This window comes from Ornithodoros turicata, chromosome 7, assembly GCF_037126465.1.
Source record: "Ornithodoros turicata isolate Travis chromosome 7, ASM3712646v1, whole genome shotgun sequence".
Lineage (NCBI taxonomy): Eukaryota > Metazoa > Arthropoda > Arachnida > Ixodida > Argasidae > Ornithodoros > Ornithodoros turicata.
In genome coordinates this window covers 50937079-50953903 of record NC_088207.1, presented here as the reverse complement: position 1 = coordinate 50953903, position 16825 = coordinate 50937079, and the positions used below count along the sequence as shown (strand labels likewise).

The 16825-nt window shown below is 43.5% G+C and overlaps 1 protein-coding gene across 1 annotated transcript; it reads left to right on the top strand.

The window, feature by feature from the left end:
* The first annotated feature begins 3 nt into the window (after positions 1-3).
* Positions 4-14004, top strand: LOC135401461 (adenylosuccinate synthetase-like). Its single transcript, XM_064633881.1, has 13 exons — positions 4-203; positions 4609-4711; positions 4780-4890; positions 5032-5089; positions 6507-6552; positions 6677-6738; positions 6839-6920; positions 7889-8012; positions 9254-9408; positions 10431-10555; positions 11026-11123; positions 11979-12128; positions 12984-14004. Exons 1-13 carry the CDS (start codon positions 24-26, stop codon positions 13034-13036), a joined length of 1347 nt encoding a protein of 448 aa, XP_064489951.1. The 5' UTR covers positions 4-23; the 3' UTR covers positions 13037-14004.
* Positions 14005-16825: the final 2821 nt, after the last annotated feature.

The window sequence follows — 16825 nt, the reverse complement described above, 5'->3', positions numbered from 1 at the left end:
TGACTTCCGTCCGGGAGGCAGTCATGGCCGAAAGCGCGGTGAACGGCGTGAATGGCAGCGAGATGTCCGGCACGTTACAGCGGCTGTTGCAGAGAGAAATGGGTAACGTGACAGTAGTTTTGGGAGCTCAGTGGGGTGATGAAGGCAAAGGAAAAGTGGTGGACCTGATTGCCAACGATGCTCATATCGTCTGCCGATGTCAGGTAAGGATCACGTTTTTCACATCATCTCGGAGGGTTTTCGCGCGTACCTAGTTCTAGTCCACTTTTCGTTACGGGAGCCGCGCACACAGTGCTAAAACACTTCTTGTTGCGTTTTGATTCGCGCAGGACGCGAAAGAAGGTTAAAAATGGAATACAAAGCTGATATACAAAACTACCCACACGGAACGTGCGGTACATTTCCACCGGCATCAATTGCCCCACCCTGTAGTAAGCCACAGTTGCCTGGGCTGTAATCTGGAAAACATTTGATAAATATCAAGCTTCTCTCCTTCACGAAGACCTCATTGGATATCGATTGTGTACCCTGATTGGAAGGACCGGTATTTTAGGCGCGCGGGCCATCTTCTCAGCGAACTATTTTAGTGGAAGTTAAATATATCAAATACAGAAACAGAGGGCGACGTGACATTGAATTGCCAGTTTTATTCCCCTGTTTTGTCGAGCTCACGTTGTAAGCCCCCATTTCAACGTGCACTTGCGTGGACACAGATGCGCGTTGAGTAACCTTCGTCGATAAACGTTTCCGCGAGGTCACGTGTAGTCGCGCACTTCGGCGCATTTGCTAAATACACATTGAACCATTGCTTCTGTGCAGCGCAAAGCTGGTTCTTAGCAACGTAATTGTGCTGACCTGCTTAACACGTGCCTTAATTGAACCGTATAGACGCGACATCGTCAGTCATATCTTTATAGTTATTGCTTTCCATTCACGGGAAAGAGTAAGAGAGCCGGTGGGGCAAAATCGTTTTCAGTTTGCTTGTGTGCTGGACACTTTTGACAACTTTAGACCTTTCCCCGACTTGAGTATGTGTGCATCGTGTCGCATATTTGTCGTATTTCAGATAAGCGTGCCGGAAAATATTTGTCATGGGCTGTTTTCCGTTATCTAAGCTATTATCTTGCGATAATGTACCCAGCACACTCATGAAAACAGACCTATCAATGGTGTTATGGAGGAGTCCTTCTGTGGGGAGGGCAGGCAGTATTTGCTGGCATGTTGACACATATTTTTCGTCTGTTGAACCAAACGTCCATGAGATAGCATGATGTTGGAGACTAGACAACCTATCCACTCTGAGCAAACCAACCTCGCAGTTCCAAAACTATGACACAGGCCCAGAATATTTTGACAAGAAAGTGTGTGTGGATATTCGCATCATGCGGAGCAAAAGCTTTCCTTCCATATGCATGCGCATTGACCTTAGCAACAGACCTTGCCCCTACTTACCCTTGCAACCTAATATTCTCCGATAGGCCTCTGGTTCTATCTCCTCAGGTTACCCTGCTAAAATTGAAATGCGACTCAGGCCAGTACCTCACTTCGAGGGCATGACATTGATTTCTTATATAGTCAACTATTCTATAATTTTGACTGGATACAGAATGTTCAAAACCTCTATTTTGTAGAAACATTTAAAACTCCAATTTTATGCCTCGAAGGGACCTTATATTTCTTTTCGTGGCACTGGTTTTAAACACAGTTGTTGTGTAACCTATAATTAAGATCTAAGAACATCAAAAATAAACAATGAGACTCAATCGCACAAAATTCAAATTTAATTTCAGTTTGTAATTTGGATGGTCTAGCCCCAATCTTCTTTACTATTCTTAGGGTACCATTGGGCTCCTTTAGGTAGTGTATGATGAAAGATGAAAATGTACTGATTGAGCTTGGTTTCTGTTCATCCACTGGAAGAGAAGTTGTCATGTAGACAATAATTACTGGTAAACTGCAGTTCAGTTCATTTCTGTGTTAAGCTCTACCAGTTTCAGCTCTGCTGCCCAACAATGATAGGTCAATTGCTCAGGAAATGCAGCAAAATCAAAAAAGCAAGATCAAGATAAAAATGCTGTAGTTGGCAGTGCTAAGAAGCACTTTCCTTAGGCTCTAACAGTTTTCATGTAAGCGAGGCAGATAACAGGAGAGCATCAACCGTCCGTTGTCTGTTTCCTGTGAGAAAACACTCCACGGACGTGTTGTAGGCGTTGGGGTGTTGCGTGCCAGAACACTCCCACCTGGCAGTTATCCAGGGCTATTGTCGAATAGGTTGCATTATTTGAGTCACATTCACTGCAGCACATCGTTCAGAATAGTCTTACTTGGTGCGGAATCATGGAAGCATTCCCAAATGGACTCACATCGTGCAATTCAAGCCTGGGAGCAAAAACGGTGAAAACATTACGTTGGTCCCAGAAAAGTTTTCTTGATGAAAGATGGAAGTCACTGAAAAGGTTAGCCAGCTGTAGGACTTGAACCCACATCTTCTGGACCTACCGGTCCAGGGCTCATTTGCCCACTTCTATGTGTTCCAGCCTCAGAACATCAATTCTCTCATGTTCAAAGTTTTCTTAGATGCTAATTGTTCGGTTTTAGGCGCAAACTGAATAGGTAAAGAGCAGGAAAAGGTAACGGGATCTCTTTCGTTTCCGTTACTGCCTCCGTTACTCGCCCGTATTTGTTTCTGTTTCTGTTACCAGCATTGTTGTTTTCGTTTCAGCTTTCAGTACCGCCCCACTCCCTTGTGGCTTTCCTTCTTATTTCATTAGTAAGCTTTGAGGCCGTGACAAAACTTAATAACTCTGTGTATATATATTCTGAAATCTATTTTGAGGACTATGGAGGAGGTCTACCAGATAGGATACATGCACACAATAGACAACATGTTTTCAAAAATATGCACGTGTGGTTTCGTTGAACAGCTAATATGAACGTGGTTTTCACGAATGGTACTCTCGCTTGCACGTCACCATAAGAACTGTGCTTCTTTTATTTACTGTATATTGTTTACTTATACTCAGTTAATTTTAATTTGCTTTATTCAATTTATTTATTTATTCATCCATAAATTTATCTAGATGAACCTAGATGATACAGTAAAGATTTGTAATAATTCGGGTCCTGCAGCACCAGAATTATTATGGTAAATTATTTTCGTTTCTGTTTCAGGTATTCTGAGTGTGCAATATCCGTTTCTATTACTGTTACCTGCTATATTTCTGGTATAATACCGTTAGTGCTTCTGTTACTGTTTCTGTTACCTTTCCCTGGCAAAGAGGGAATCTCAGGGGAGTAGCCATGGGGGTAGCAAGACGGGTTAAATGTCCGCATCACTTAGGTAGATTTTTAAGCTTTTTAAATTTATTTAATGTGCTGTTGTTTCCTATGGGATTTAAACAGGAGAGGAACAGAAGAAAAGAAACAAGTTTAAACCCAAATCTACAACATAGGGCACTGTTGAGGCACTCTCAAATCCAATGACACTGTTATGTTCAATTTTGGCAATAGGTAACCAATCCCACCTGACAGTAGTTTCAGGAAAGGGGGAGTATTTAAAATTGTCTATTTGTGTACTCAAGGGCATAACAATTTTTGTGCGATTTTGCCTCAAAGATTGGGTGGCGATCCTGGAAATATATTTATCAATGTCGACAAAGTACTTCAATCTAACTATTGAAGCATCCTCATGAATGGGCTTGTCCTATTGTTAGGTGGCCTTAACATTTAATATATGGCACTTAAATGATAACATCACCTACTGCCCACTAGAGGCAAAAATTGCTGAGTGTCACAGATATTCAGGCATATTTAATGGCTGAAGACACGATGGTATGACAGTACTTGCACTTTGCTATTCTTTCCCAGCCTTCACCTTTGAATATCAAGGTTCCATCAGAAAACAGAACACGTTATTTCTATATGAACAAAAGAACCACAGACTGCAATTCAATTTGCTCTCTGTTGCAATATAACCATATTTGTTTGTTCGTTTCTTTGCTTAAGTGTCCTGCAAAAGGGGCTCAGCCCCCATCAAGGCCGGATCACAAAATATAGTCAGGACAAGAATGAAACAACAACAATCTCAAACACACACACACATCACATCGCATCAAGCACTATGCAAGCGAGCAATGGAAAGAACATATTACATTTGGGGAATTTCTACACACATTAATATATAACACATCTAGTTTGGACACATACTAAGTTTGCCTGACCGTATTCTCAGAAACTAAGACCCATTGTATTTTACTTGGCTAAGCGATTTGCATGAGGAAATCAGTTCATAATTATCATGAAAATAAGTAGGTATAAAATACTCATTCTGTAACGTCCATGATTTGTTCTGCAGTTGGGGACCGGTAGCCTGTGTGCATACCGTAGACGGTAAGGTGCACGTTCACCTGTAGTACGAAAAGTAGAGGTGAATGTTTGTGGCCTTTCTGTGAATACAGCAGAGATGTTCACTAGCAGCTTTAGCTTAAAAATGCTCCAAATGCTAAAAACACTGTATTTGTTCCGAATTGGCTCTACTGGTGCATCAAAGCCAGTGTTTGTATGCATGTGACATAGAGGGATGTGCTCATGTATTTTTTATGCGTGCAGGGTGGCAACAATGCAGGCCACACAGTTGTGGTTGGCAATGTGGAGTACGACTTCCACCTGCTCCCCTCTGGGGTCACCAACACAAGATGTACTGCCGTTGTAGGTGTGTGTGCATTGTGGGAAAACAATTGAAGTGGCACTGCCACATGATCATGTGCTTTTCCATCACAGGAAATGGAGTGGTCATCAACATACCGCAGCTTTTTGACGAAATATCTAAGAACGAAGCCAAGGGTCTGAATATACGATCTCGTTTGCTCATATCGGATCGTGCACACATTGGTAAGGGTGCTCATCTTTGGTATTTTAATGTTTTCTGTGGACTTTGAAGTCTCTTAACGGTTGCAATGTCCGTGTTACTCATGCGACTCTTGTTTGTCCACATAAAGTTTTCACTGACTGGTTGTGTTTGTAATTTGCTAGTGTTTGACTTCCATCAAGCAGTGGATGGCATGCAAGAACAAGAAAAAGGAACAAAAAGGTATGCCGGACTTACTGATGAGTTTATGCATACGTTGACGACATAAAGTAAGATGTATATAAGAAGGGATTGAGAAGTTCAAACTGAATACACGTTACAATACACGTGAATACCATCAAAAGGGAGACAAATATAAATTCATAGAAAACATACATCTTGTGTTTTCACGTTGAAAATTAAGTACATGCAGTCTTTTAAGCTGCATTTTGTTGTTCATTTGCATTCACTAGCAACTTCAATTACTGGTCTCGGTGGCAGTGTCCAGGAGGTGGATGTACTATGTTGCTACAGGAGCTTTGGAGCTGTGTTGGCATTCTGATATTTATGTCTTGTGGTGTTATCCTTGCCCTTTTCTTTCTTTCTTTTTTTTTTTTGCTCCTTACATGTAAGAACATAGCACAAATAATCTTTGCTAGTGCATTCATACTCTAATTACTACCATTTTACCTAGAGTTTCCTCATCTGAACATGGCATTGGAGGAAACAAAAGGAGATTAGCTATTTGAGTGACTAACATGGTTTCCACCGCAGTTAAAGTCCGACTTTTTTTTTTTTTTTTTTTGTATGGCATGGTATTGCTGTTGCCCATCCCTTTTTTCCTTCTCTCCCGAGTAACTAATAAAGACCCCCCCAGTTGCCAGTCAACGCTTCATCTGTGCAGTTGTTTCTTTCTTTGTCCCGTCTTTCTTGCTGTTCCCCCCCCCCCCCCCCCCCCCCCCCCCCCCCCCCCCCCCCCCCCCCCGTTGATGGCATTGGGGAAACATCCAATAGAAATGCAGCAGCTTCATTTCCACAGGGGTGACACAAACCCGCCATTGTTGTAACTACCCTCAAGCGGGTGCTTTTGGCAAAACTGCCATCTTGTCCTGGTCGCATGTCATAGAAAACGTCATTTTGAGGTCATGTGACTTTGTTTACATGTCGTTTTGCCGCTTACCGACATATTTTCGCCGTCATAACACCAAGAGATGACCGTATATTGCCAACGTAAACTATGCGGTGTTTCTTCTGCAACATGGTAGCCCATTTCACCTTAGTTTAAGTACATCGCATCGGCTCGGTAAGTCTTAACGCGCGGTCGTCATCACATCTTTGGAAGTTGTCCACAATACGAGGCTGTATGTGTAAAACTGCGCGTTTTACTGCGAGATTATCGGATAAAAATGATTACCGTGATCGAAAAACATCCAAAACGTCGTCCAGAAACAACAACCGCATTGTTTACAAACGGTTTGGCCGCCGATCACGGGCGCCGCCATCTTTAAGGTCACGTGTGCCTTGACGTTTGCTGTGACGTGCGACCAGGACCTGTCCAGGATGCATTGCGTTCGCCCAGCACGCTTTCGTCTACGGAGCAATACATTGGATGCCACCCCTGTGTTCATTTCAATCATCATTGCCTTTTCTAATTTTTCAGTATAGGCACCACAAAGAAGGGAATCGGACCGACCTATGCATCCAAGGTAGGATCTGCCGACTCCAGATGTATTAGGCCTGGAGTGACCTGTATATTTCATACGCGTGCTAAGAATGGGACACATCATTGGGTTCCATCATGCTTTACGAATGCTTGCTGATGTTTTACAGGTTTCAAGAACGGGGCTACGAGTGGCAGACCTTGTTGGCGACTTTGCTGTCTTTGAACAAAGGTAGGAGATGTTAGCTCACTGTGAATTTGTTATTGCACTATGGTTTAGTCCCCTCCCTTACAAAAAAGAAACCTGAAAGACACCCAAATCCTCCCCCCAGGTTCATTCCGCTAGTGGAGACATATCATCGGTTGTTTCCTTCGCTGAATGTTGATGTGGATGCTGAATTGAAAAAGTACAAGGTAAGTGACCGCTGATGTTTATACCAAACGTGTGCTTCTGCAACAACTTTCTATAATAGCAGTACAGTGAAGTACAACTAGAGTAAAAATTTTTAAACCAGTTGCTGTACCTGTGTTGAGCTCTGTTTATTTTCATACGTAGTTAATTGTATGCCAAAGATAATGTAGTCACAACTGGTCGCATTAACAAGGCTCGCCAAGCAGTTTGACACCGTGGCAACATAATAATCGACCCACATGATCGGAATCACAAAGAATGGTTCTGGTGTTTGACAAGCAGATTTTTGTTTCTGCAACATCAATGGCAGGGCAAATGTTGTTACGAATATGTTGTCTTCAAGAACAGTATATTTTGTAGTAGATTATGCTCACTTTTGTCTGCAGTCCAGTTCTACAGATGCTTTATTTCTTTATCATTAATGTTTCTTGTAATCGGTCGGTGCAACGTCCTGAATTCAGGGGGACCCCAGATCCCAACCGGCACCCCCTGCCCGACTGCCACCACCAATTCATGCCCGAGTCCCAAAAATTTTTAGGCTGTCTGAATGACAAGAAGTGGCAAATGCTTTGTTTTCATCTTGTGCGGATTGAATGTATATTGCATTTTTTGCATATGACTGTTTCAGCATATAGAATAATAACGAAAACACACAATGCAAGACTTATCTCTGACCATATCACGGCATCCCAAAGACTCCCGTTTGCTTTATGGCATTTTATTCGCATGCAGCACCTGAGATAACACCTCCATAGGAATTTTGTGCCCCCTTCACAAATTCATGGGGTCTGCAGTAACCCCTGTAACCCCTTCCACCACCCCTGCTTGTAATAAATCAGTGGATATAGTAGTACTGTAGTATGTCTCCCCTTAGTTCCCTTGCTATAAATCTTGCTGTAAATTGTTTGGACTGTATCTACCATCAACCTGCAGGAGTTCTTGACCCTTGCGCTTTCTTTCTGTCTGACAGGAATATGCTGTACAACTCCGTCCTTTTGTCATCGACACAGTAACCTATCTACACCAAGCCATTCGGGAAGGGAAGAATGTCTTGGTGGAGGGGGCCAATGCCTGCCTCCTGGACATCGACTTTGGTGTGTCCCCTGGCCCACTTGTTGCCCTCTCCTTTGCAGCACGGTCCAACATGGGGCACTTCTTGATTTTTTTTTTTATCTTGTGTGCTCCTGTTTGTCAAGCTCTCTTGCAGTTATCGAAGTGATACATCTCTATGGAGCCGTCGTTTATGTAACGCTGTCAACCAGAGGGAGTGTTTCGAATAGGAAGGTATGCAGGCTGGCAGCACAATTTCAGTGTCATTTTTATGAGTGCCTCCCCCCATTTTTAAGAGTCAAGGTTGTTTCGTGTGTTTGGTAGCTTCTACGATTTTTCTCACTCGCCTGTGCAGGTGGTTTCTTTGTGAGGCTTCTTTTAGCAGCTTCACACGCAGGTAATGACCATGTTCAGGTGATTTTTTCTAAAAGGATAAATGCTAAGAGGGCTAGTTTTATTGCATCATGTATTTTTTCTCCAGATTTCCCAGACCTTGCCATTTTGTCTGGAGTGTGGTGCACAATTACACCGTGAACTGCACACTTCACAATGCAGTTGCTTCATACGTAACGTTAATGTTTCTTGTGCGAACAGTCTTTGCCGGTGAATTATGATCTGTTTAAATGGCAAATAAGCTTTTGAACGGTTTCCTGGTACACAGCTGTTTAACGACACGAAGCTTTTGCACATAATCAGAATTCTGAACATACTGTGCTGGTTGTTAAGTTTGATTGTGTACACCGGATTGCCCTATGTAGTTTGCTTAAATTCAACTTACTCCCTCTGGACTAAGTTGAGGCAGAAGTCATCTCAAGTGTGCACTATGTTTGTGACTTGAAAGTCTTGTCACTGAATTGCTCACGTATAATGTTCCAAGATTAAATGTCAAATTGATTCGATGCCGCAGCTGGTTATGTATGGAACAGCTGAACCACCTATATTGCTTCCAAATAATTAAGACACCACGAACTGCAGAACAAACAGTAACTAATAACTAATGTAACGTTTTTGCTTCGAAAGCTTTTGTTGCTGTACTTTTAAATATCCTGTAAGTCACCACGAACATACCATGTCCTAAGGAAATGAGTTTTGTTTTTGTGGTGTTGCTTTTCTGTCAACACCACACAGCCTCTCTGCCTCAACTACGTGTTAACAACTTCTCATTACGTATTATACTTTCATTACTACCTTTCAGATATGTAGTGCATGAGAGCTATGTTTTTTTTCCTTCTGTATCTGTGTGCATTTCCAGGAAATGACAGTGTCACGAATTGCATTTATCCAGGTACTTACCCCTTTGTGACGTCGTCAAATTGCTCAGTCGGTGGCGTCTGCACTGGCCTTGGAATCCCGCCACGAGTTATTGGAGGTGTTTATGGCGTCGTAAAGGCGTACACAACGAGGGTTGGTGACGGCCCGTTCCCAACAGAACAGAAAAATGTGAGTTGTTCTTTATCTCCGTGAATGAATAATACATATTTGGTGGTGAACAATTTTGATGCGCGTGTTACATTAATTTGCCTCGGCAAGAATTTAGTTTAGATTTAATTTGCATTTTCATCATTCAGAATCCTGTAGAACACAAGGGCTTCTGCTCCGGCACAAATATGATTAGTGCCTGAAGTTTTAGGGTTTTACCCGATTCTTCCCCGAATTTGCACCCGGAATTGAAGGTTGCCTCTTTAGGGTGAAACCCGATTTTTACCCAGCAAATTGCCCTCACTGGGATGTCTGTAGGAATGCACCAACTTACTTGTTTGGCAGGAAAATGCAGTTACATCACCGTTTGTACCAAACCGTTACAGTTAGTTTGAAAAACTGAGTCGGGTTTCTCCCCGAATTTGGCGTACTGGAAGTTTTCTCACCCGAATTTGCATGAATTTAGTGCACGTGTTTATTTACCCGATTTTTACCCCCCGAATGTAGGAAAAAATATTTCCCGAAAACTTCAGGCTCTAAATATGATGGGTACAGAACAGTGCACGGCAAAATGCAAGCAGCAAAAACACACACAGTTCTCCACAGTATATAATGCCTTCCTTTAGCCGTGTGAAGAAATAGATTGTCCCATTTCTTATCAATAAATGAAATAATCATCCAGCTCCTAAGTAGCCCACCTGATAGAATAATAGCCGAATAGGAGCGAAATACTTGTACCTGTCCCTGCGTTTTCCAACAGACTTTTCGGGCGAATGTAGGCACAGTTCCTCTTGAAGTCGGCCCAGGACATTTACTCCTCCCTCTCCTTCCTGGTGTCCCCTCTCCGCCGCTCATAGCTATAGTTGTTTTGCGGCACTAACACAGAACAAAAAAAAAAAAAAAAATCTGTTGTACTTGGCCAACCAGGTTTATTTAATCCGATGCGAAGTGAATAGCACGCACAAAAGGCATAATGACTTGGTTGTAAATTTCTTGCAGTATTTACTGCAATTCCCTGATTGTTTTGTTTTTGTGACCTCTAGGAGATTGGGGAGAGGTTGCAAAATGTTGGTAGTGAAGTTGGTGTGACAACGAAGCGCCGTAGAAGGTGTGGTTGGCTGGACGTCGTCGTGCTCCGCTACTCCTGTATGATCAACGGCTATACAGCGTAAGCATGTGCGAGTGCTGTGGATGGGTCCAGAGTAGGGTTGCCACCAGGCCGGTATTATACTGGCACGGCCAGTTATTTGCTCGCTCTGCCGGTTGCCGGTAGGAAGGTGATACCGGCAGCCTTTTGCCGGTATTTGTGACTCAAGACCTTTCATATGGGCTTTTGCGGGGTTTTCCCTTCAACATTCCACTACAGCTTGAATAAATCTGGAGCATAGCCACAACTCCGCAGTCACCAGTTCCTTCCTTAGTTATCCATTATTATCTTGAGCTCTCTCTCTATCTCTCTGTTTTCTGTGTGTGCTCTTCCACCCCTCACCCACTTTCCTTTCCCGCGAGCCTTTCCCCTTTCCCTCTATTCCACCTCCTCTTCCTCAGCTGGTATTTTTCACTACAAAAGGTGGCAACCCTAGTCCAGAGTGCTTTCGTGAGTGTTCGGTGGAGTGATGTAAGGCTGTTATCTGTCAGGCTGGCCCTCACAAAGTTGGACATCTTGGACACTTTTGACGAGATCTCGATAGGGGTCGCATACAGGCTCGATGGCAAGATTCAGAAGACACCTCCTGGTAAGCGTTGTGTCAGCCAACACTGTGCAGATGTGTTTTGTGCAGTGCGTATCATGTAGAGCAATTTACAGATAAACATAGTGTGTTTTATTCTTTTTTTTTTAATGCTTGCATGGAGAGCATGAATACGTAAATAATTGCCCATGTACAACGCGATCTCGTTAATACCAACTTCTGAATAATTTGAACTGAACCGCCGCTGGGGTCCCGTCAAAGTCCTGTGAATTTTGATGGGGCGAAACGCCCAGTACTCCAATCGTACGAATGTGCACAATGGTTTATTCGAACGATAACAGGTTAAATCCTAAAACTTCGGGCTCTACTTATAAGTAGAGCCTGAAGTTTTTAAGTAGAGCCTGAAGAGGCAACCTTCGATTCGGGGTGCAATTTCGGGGAAGAGTCGGGTTAAACCAGAAAACTTCATGCTCTACTTATAAGTAGAGCATGAAGTTTTTAGGGTTTTACCCGATTCTTCCCCGAATTTGCACCCCGAATTGAAGGTTGCCTCTTTAGGGTAAAACCCGATTTTTGCCTGGCAAATTGCCCTCACTTGGATGTCTGTAGGAATGCACTACCTTACTTGTTTGGCAGCAAATGCAGGTACATCACCATTTGTACCAAGCCACTACAGTTACTTTCAGTAACTTAGCCCGATTTCCCCCCGAATTTAGCCTACTGGAAGTTTTTTCCCCGGAATTCGCACGAATTTAGTGCACATGTTTATTTACGCGATTTTTAACCCCCAAATTTAGAAAAAAATATTTCCCGAAAACTTCAGGCTCTAGTTATGGTCTGCCACGAGAATCATCCGGACCAGATCCAGATGTTTGAGTCAAACGTTTCATTTCCTTTCAGCTAGTGCCAGTGACTTGAGCAAAGTCCAGGTAGACTACATAACACTTCCCGGCTGGCGAACAACGACGGAGGACTGCCGCAAGTACTTTGACCTGCCCCCTAATGCTCGCAAGTACGTCGAGACAGTGCAGGAGCTTCTAGGTATCCCATGTAAGTGCCCCTGATAATATATTGTTTTGAACAATGGGCTGTTTTCTGCTCATTAAAAAAAAAAAAAAGAAGAAGATACAGTCCTGAGCTTTGGAATGGTGCCTGACAGGAGGAGGCTTCTTGTATTGGCTAGATCTGTTTCATCTGCCTTTGGAGCTTTTTTTTCTTCTGCTAGCAGATAACGAAAACTATCGTGGGAGAGCTAATTGTGTGTGTGTGTGTGTGTGGGGGGGGTTAATTGTGCTCGTGGGAGAGCTGAAATCACGTATTGGAACATTGAAACATTCCATAAAGGCTTTACATATGTGCAAAACATGTCTTCAGTCCCGCGACCTTTCCCTTAGCAACATAATGTTGTTGAGACTAACCATTTGTCATTGGTTTCTGTACAGCAGCAGAACACTAAATCATGATTAGAGCCTGAAGTTTTTTGGGAAATGTTTTTTTCTGAATTCGGGGGGTAAAAATCGGGTAAATAAACATGTGCACTAAATTCATGTGGATTCGGGTGAAAAGACTGCCAGTATGCTAAATTCAGGGTGAAATCAGGCTCAGTTGCTCAAACTGTAGTGGTTTGGTACAAACGGTGATCTAACTGAATTTTTCTGCCAAACATGTAAATATTGCATTCCTACAGACATCCCAGTGAGGGCAATTTGCTGGGTAAAAATCGGGTTTCACCCTAAAGAGACAACCTTCAATTCGGGGTGCAAATTCGGGGAAGAATCGGGTAAAACCCTAACACTTCAGGCTCTAATCATGATTTTGGTTGTTGCACAGTTCTGTTGCGCACAGTAGCCATAATGAGCCATGATGGATTTTGTTGCCAATGATAACTGTCTCGTTGTTTTGCAGTCAAATGGATCGGTGTTGGTAAATCCAGGGCCTCCATCATCCACGTTTTCTGATGACTGGAGAAAGCCGTCCGAGCGGCGGGGCCATGTCTGCAGCGTCCTTTTTTCTTTTTGTCCAACTACCTGGCTTGCCACTTTCTACCCTAAAAAGCATTCCCTTTGAATGTAGAGACTTTAGGAAGGATCTTTTTAACCAGAGCAGTATTTCCCTTCTTGTTACCTTGGCAATGTATTTCTTTTCACTGGTTGTGGGTGTACTGCCATATGGTCTTTTTATGTGCAAGGGGTGTCGAAAATGCGTAGAGTTCACAAAGACGGGAATAGGTCATGCATTGGAGCAACACACATGCAGGTTGCTAGGAGAGCTTTAATGCATTTATTATTTTCAAATTTGAGGCAGTCTGGAATCTGAACCTTGAACCCTCAGTCAAATCTTTTGTTGCAGACATTCGAATTTGTTCCCCGTAGTGTTTGTGCCGATCCATTGGTGCTCATTTGGACAGCACGGCATCTTCAGTCCTCAGGCTAGACCTGTTGTTCAATGAGCAGGAAAGGATCATAGTGGCAACGTGGCAGCAAATCTAACGTGCTTGAGGCAGGATTTCACGGAAACCTTAAAATTTCGACGCGACTCAAGCGTATGTACGCCTTTTGGTGCTACCTTTTTGTATAAAAATTTGACTGCGGGATTGGTTCACTTTGCTTGTGACCCACACGTGCGCGAAGTCAGCATGGAACATGATATGCTTTTGATTGAAGTGTTTCTGTCATGCTTATTTTAGCAGCATGCTTACTTTTATGTACTTACGTATAATGTGGACAGTGAGGTGCGTACTTAGAGAAAGGCATAGACAGATAGACTGTACATGGCATGGCATATACTTAACTGTGTCAAACCTATCTGTGATGCGAACTAGAAAGAATGACATACCTGCAAATTTTTAAAGATACATTTATTGGATGTGCTGTGATAAAGGAAGTGATAAAGTCCATCACAAGCAGTGGCTACTTTTTCTGTCTTACATCATGCAGTGACTGTCTTACTCAACTCCATTTTGCTGCTTTGTGAAATTACTTGCACATATGGCGACATGTTGAAAACTTGGAGCAACAGGGTGCAGATAGTGATGTGATAAAGGGTCAAAGTGGAATGATCCTCTGGAGGAAAGGATCCAGGCCAGGATCCTTTCCTGGATCCTTGAGGATCCGGTGATCCTTAGGCTAAGATCACCGTACATTGCGTACACGTACGGCTAAGGCCATGCAGTTACGTGGTGATTACGCAATTGTAAGACCATCTGTGTTTTTCTTTTTTTGATACAGGATGCTGAAAGTGAGTGACATGACCATAAAATCTAAGCTAAGCAATTATGAAACCCGAAGTGTGCCAGTAGTTCCTTGAACGGGACTGGCCAATCATTAATGTGCTTTGTGGCACAGATTTCTCATGCAACTGCTTTTGACATTTGGAACAGACACCCTGAACATATTTGCCAGCCATAGAGCCATAAGCTGAAAATGTCATAATTTACTTCAAATACTATACTACTATAAATTTACTTTTAAAAATTGTTAGAACACAGGAACCACAAATATTTCAGTGGTCATTTACAAGTGGACTCTGCTCCCAATGGGGAACTTTGATGAGCAAACGAGTCACCGCACCATTGCGCTTGACAGGAAGACCATTGCAACCAATAAGACAGCATGCAGATTACTGCAAACGTATTTTTATTCGCGACGTATTAATTTTCACGATTCGCATTTGGGAAGTTATTCGCGAGTATTGAATTTATACGAGTATTTATACGAATATTTATACGAGCATAGTATAGAATTTATAAGAGTTATTCCGCGGGATCAAGTGTCGAGCTGTGTTCGCGAGTACAATTTTTCGCGATTTTTTTAGCGGTCGCGAAATTCGCGAAAATTAATACATCGCGAATAAAAATACGTTTGCAGTATCTCACGTGCTACCAGGTGCGTGTCGTTATGGCATGCCCTGGATTTGAGTACCTATTAGTCTGACTGTTCAACATATGCTCTACTACAACCAAGTGGGACACAGTAAACCGTTCCCGTTGGGCATTTGGGCGTTTCATACTGCACAGAGAACAGGATGAGCCAGCTATTGTCCTCGGCCAACAGGATATAATGGTTGCCGGATGCCAGCAGCAGCACCCACGTTTACATCCCTATTACTTCAAAGTGTGCTCATTGTAGTGCTGAGCGGGAGTCCTGTACAAGAACAATGATCCTAGCTGACCTGTAGCGCGAGAGAGGCCCTTAATGCGCACGGGTTCTAGAATCCCTTTCACTCCTTCCGAGCGCATCGTAAGAGAAGGAGCGGAGTTGACGTCACTCCGTGACGCGCGTGGGAGAGCCAATGAGGTGGCCCGTGACGTGACATCAAAGAGTGCGTACGTGGTCAGCGGCGCTCAGTGTTCGTAGCGAGACGAATTTTCATTATTAAATGGGATTTCAGCTCACGTTCCGGCCTCAGGATCGGGCGGGGTGCGCTCCAGCATTGCCGATTTTTCAAAGGGAATTTCGCGCGTGGTAAGGCACCGTAAAGCGAAAATATTTTGCGTGGTCGCTACTGGTAGTCTTATCAGACGAATGAAGCAGAGTTTGGAAAAATCGTGAAAGCCATTACCTTAGGTTCCGTAATGCTCATTCCATCCTGGAACGTATCACGAAACCTGCAGGGCAGCCTTAGCCCTTTACAAATGAGTGCAGGCCTCCAGCATGACAACTCCGGGAGTGCTCAGCAGATAACCATGCACAGCGCAAAATGCCGAATGCCCTTCGCACGCCGCATGCATCTATTTTTTTTTTCTCATTTTCCTATCAGAAGCAGGACCGTCTTCCTTGTGTAGACCAAGACAGAACGAGGACATATCCGAGAAACTAGCAATTTGACCATCAATTTGAGAAGCTGTTGAGAAACAGCAGTTTGACACATATTTATCGTCTCCTGGTCTCTTAATCAGCTGGACTCTTTCCCCCCCTCTCTCTCTCTCTCTCTCTCAAAATTGCTTGGTCCCTGGCCAAATCCAGCCCACCAATTAACGCTCTGCTCTCAAAGCTCTCTTGACCGTTTTCGACACCATAGCACTTCGATCCTTATTGGGAAGGGGCTCATTATTTCATTCCCCACATCACCACCAGCAATGGGGTAGAGTATCGCCCCTGGCGATGAAACTTCCCATTACAAATAAAGTTGTTGTTTAGCAATTCGGGCTCTGCAAGGATCGCGAAGTTTGGCGATCCCAGATCGGGATGGACAGGATTTATGAGAGAGCGAAAAAAACAAAATAAAACAAAACAGTATATGGACGCAGTTATGTTGAGCAAGCATTAAAACGGTGCGGAATATCGGGAGTGGCGTGGTGCGCATTTAGCAGACGCGCGACACCGTCAGCGTGTTTTCCTGTCGTCTGCTACGGAATATCTTGTGGCTGCGTAGCAGGATATTCCCCACGGTTAGCAGTGTATGTGAAGACACGACGTTGAGCACTCGCACTCACGTGACAGCAGAAAGCTATGATAGTACTTTTCGCATCTTCCGTTTCTGGGGGAATGTCGCTCGTGTGAATACACTGTTACGGGCGGACCCGCGTGACTGTCGACGTTGGTTGGCACTAAGAAGCTATTCCTAAAAAAAAGATACGGTTGACTCGATCATTTCATGCCGTTACTCCACAATTCACGCGCCGACCGAGACGGCGGATCTCGTCGGGTAAATATTGACTCCCACGCGGCATCGCCGTTACGACGCTCTTAGGGATCTATCTCCAGGAACACTCATTTTAGGCCACTGGGTAATCTATCTCTGGGTTT

Bases quoted from the DNA above. Each gene is read 5' to 3' on its own strand.
- LOC135401461 (XM_064633881.1), top strand. From the start codon at position 24: ATGGCCGAAAGCGCGGTGAACGGCGTGAATGGCAGCGAGATGTCCGGC. The intron at 10,556-11,025 runs GTAAGCATGTGC...GTTATCTGTCAG, and splicing joins ATGATCAACGGCTATACAGC to GCTGGCCCTCACAAAGTTGG. The intron at 12,129-12,983 runs GTAAGTGCCCCT...GTTGTTTTGCAG, and splicing joins GGAGCTTCTAGGTATCCCAT to TCAAATGGATCGGTGTTGGT.